This window comes from Metarhizium robertsii (assembly GCF_000187425.2).
Source record: "Metarhizium robertsii ARSEF 23 chromosome Unknown MAA_Scf_3, whole genome shotgun sequence".
NCBI classification, from domain to species: Eukaryota; Fungi; Ascomycota; class Sordariomycetes; order Hypocreales; family Clavicipitaceae; genus Metarhizium; species Metarhizium robertsii.
Genome location: NW_011942171.1, coordinates 611,198 through 613,608, shown reverse-complemented (window position 1 = coordinate 613,608; position 2,411 = coordinate 611,198). Strand labels below are relative to the sequence as shown.

Sequence of the window (2,411 nt, the reverse complement as noted above, 5' to 3'; positions counted from 1 at the left end):
GTTGTCACCGCCGTCCCCTCCATTACGGTGGGCGATAGGGAGCACTGTTGCAAAACCCCCGGTCGTTTCGTTTTAGGTTTAGGGTCTTTCGTCCTTAGTCATCTGGGTACTTCGGGTCGGGGGACTGATACATGGGCACCCGGGTGCCCAAATAGACTAGCGCACCCAGGTGCCCAAATTATGTCAGCACTCCTCTAGCGCTGGGACAGAACCTGTGCCCCAGCATGTTCCTGCAGCCACTGCACATTGCAGCGCCAATCAGATTGATGAAACATGGATCAGGCAGCATTCCCTGACGACGTTCTTCCACCCGAAGGCACATATGAATCACGCGAGTCCTTACTTGATGCTATCAATTCTTGGGCGAAACCTCGAGGGTACGCATTTACAACAGGGAAATCCCTCAAGACACCAAATGGCAGAGTCAGAGTAATATTCGCTTGTGATAGGAATAAACCTCCTCCAAGCCCTTCTACTGATCGAGTGCGACGCACTTCGAGCCGAAGAACTGGCTGCAAGTTTTCAGTTCTAGCCAAGCAATCGCTAGATGGTAGTACATGGGTCTTGAGCCACCGACCTGACATCGAATGTGCTAAACATAATCACGCGCCCAGCGATGATCCTTCTGCACACCCTGCCCACCGCAAGCTTGCGGGAAAAGATGCGGCGATCGTCTCCAAACTCGTGAAATCTGGAACTGCCCCTCGAGAAATAAGGACCTATCTCCATAACCACTCAGAAACTCTTGCAACTCAGCGGGATATATACAACCGGATTGCGGCAACCAGGAGAGATCTTCGCGAAGGCCAGAGCAGCATTCAAGCCCTAGTCGACCAATTAGATAACGAGGGCTTTTGGTATCGCGTCCGCTTGGATGTAGACAATCGACTGACGGCTATCTTCTTTGCCCATCCTGACTCTGTGGCGTATTTACAATGCAACCCGGACGTATTATTACTGGATTGTACCTACAAGACGAATAAACACGGTATGCCGCTACTCGACATGGTCGGAGTAGATTCTAGCCAGCGGTCGTTCTGTATCGCATTTGCATTTCTATCCGGTGAATCGGAAGAGGATTACTCTTGGGCGTTACAACATCTCAGGTCACTTTACCAGCGTGAACTTCCGTCAGTTGTCTTGACTGATCGATGCCTAGCTGCAATGAACGCTGCTGCACATTGGTTTCCAACGACCAAAGCGCTCCTCTGCCTCTGGCATGTCAACAAAGCGGTCCTCCAGCGCTGCCGGCCCTTTTTTGTGCAGAAAGAAAACGAGACCTCAGAGCGGGCAGAAAATGACACATGGGAAGAATTCTACACCTCCTGGCACTCGATTGTTGCTTCACCAAGTGAAAAGATATTTGACGAGCGCCTGGCCAAGTTTGAACTGAAGTATGGCGAAAAATATCCAGTGTGTGTAGGGTATATCAAGATGTATTGGCTCGAGCCGTACAAAGAGATGATCATTAAAGCATGGGTGGATATGCACTTGCATTTCGGCAATGTGGCCACCTCGAGGCAGGTGGCTTGTACTATATGCAATTGACAAGACGCTAATGGAACGTTCCCAGGGCCGAGGGTATCCATTCACTGATGAAAGCACACATTAAGAAATCGAATTTGGACCTTTTCGACGTTTGGCAAGCCATGAAGCATGCCATCGCAAACCAACTCAAGGAACTTAAACATATTCGAGCTTCGCAACAGTTACGCACACCTCTAGATGTATCCGGGCTCATGTTCGAAGCAGTACGAGGTAGGGTTTCGCATGATGCTTTGCGCAAAGTCCAGGGGCAACGGCAGTTATGTCTACAAGAGCCACGTCAGGTTCTATGTAGTCAGACTTTCACTTCGTCACACGGGTTGCCGTGCTCCCACACCCTCGAGAAGCTGGAAGAAGAAGCTCAGGGTCTTCTGTTAGAGCATTTTCACCCACATTGGCACTTAAAGCGAGGGGTGGCACTGCCAAACCCTGTTCTGGAACCTCGCCGGGCTGCAAACCAACTAAATAGGACTCAACCCTTAACGAGCACAAGACGCGAACCATCCGGTTTCGAGAGAACCCAGGGTAACAGAAAGGCTCCCACTTGCAGCGCATGCCACGTGGTAGGCCACATTATGACCTCGAGGTCCTGTCCGCTGAAGTTCAAGGGGTCGCCGGTAGTACCTCTGCCGGAAGCTCGAAGTTCAGTCACATTTTCAGGTGCCACGGCGGAAATGGCTCCTGCGGGTGTCTCTAAGGCCCCCCCGGAAATCGTGCCAACGACCCAACAGTCGCAATGTTCAAATGCAGTGGCAGATGTCTTGGCAGAGATTGATCAACCCTCTTCCTTTGCAGCAGGCATGCCACCCATCCGTTCATCTCCTCTCATGAGATTTAATACGTCGACTGACTTGGGGTCGCTTGCC

General features: G+C 51.2%; 1 protein-coding gene across 1 annotated transcript; it reads left to right on the top strand.

Annotated features, from left to right (window-relative positions):
• Nucleotides 1-273: 273 nt before the first annotated feature.
• MAA_00395 (uncharacterized protein) lies at nt 274-1,548 on the top strand (the record flags this gene model as incomplete). The annotated part of the gene is made up of 1 exon (XM_007818393.1): nt 274-1,548. One exon carries the CDS (start codon nt 274-276, stop codon nt 1,546-1,548), a length of 1,275 nt encoding a protein of 424 aa, XP_007816584.1.
• Nucleotides 1,549-2,411: the final 863 nt, after the last annotated feature.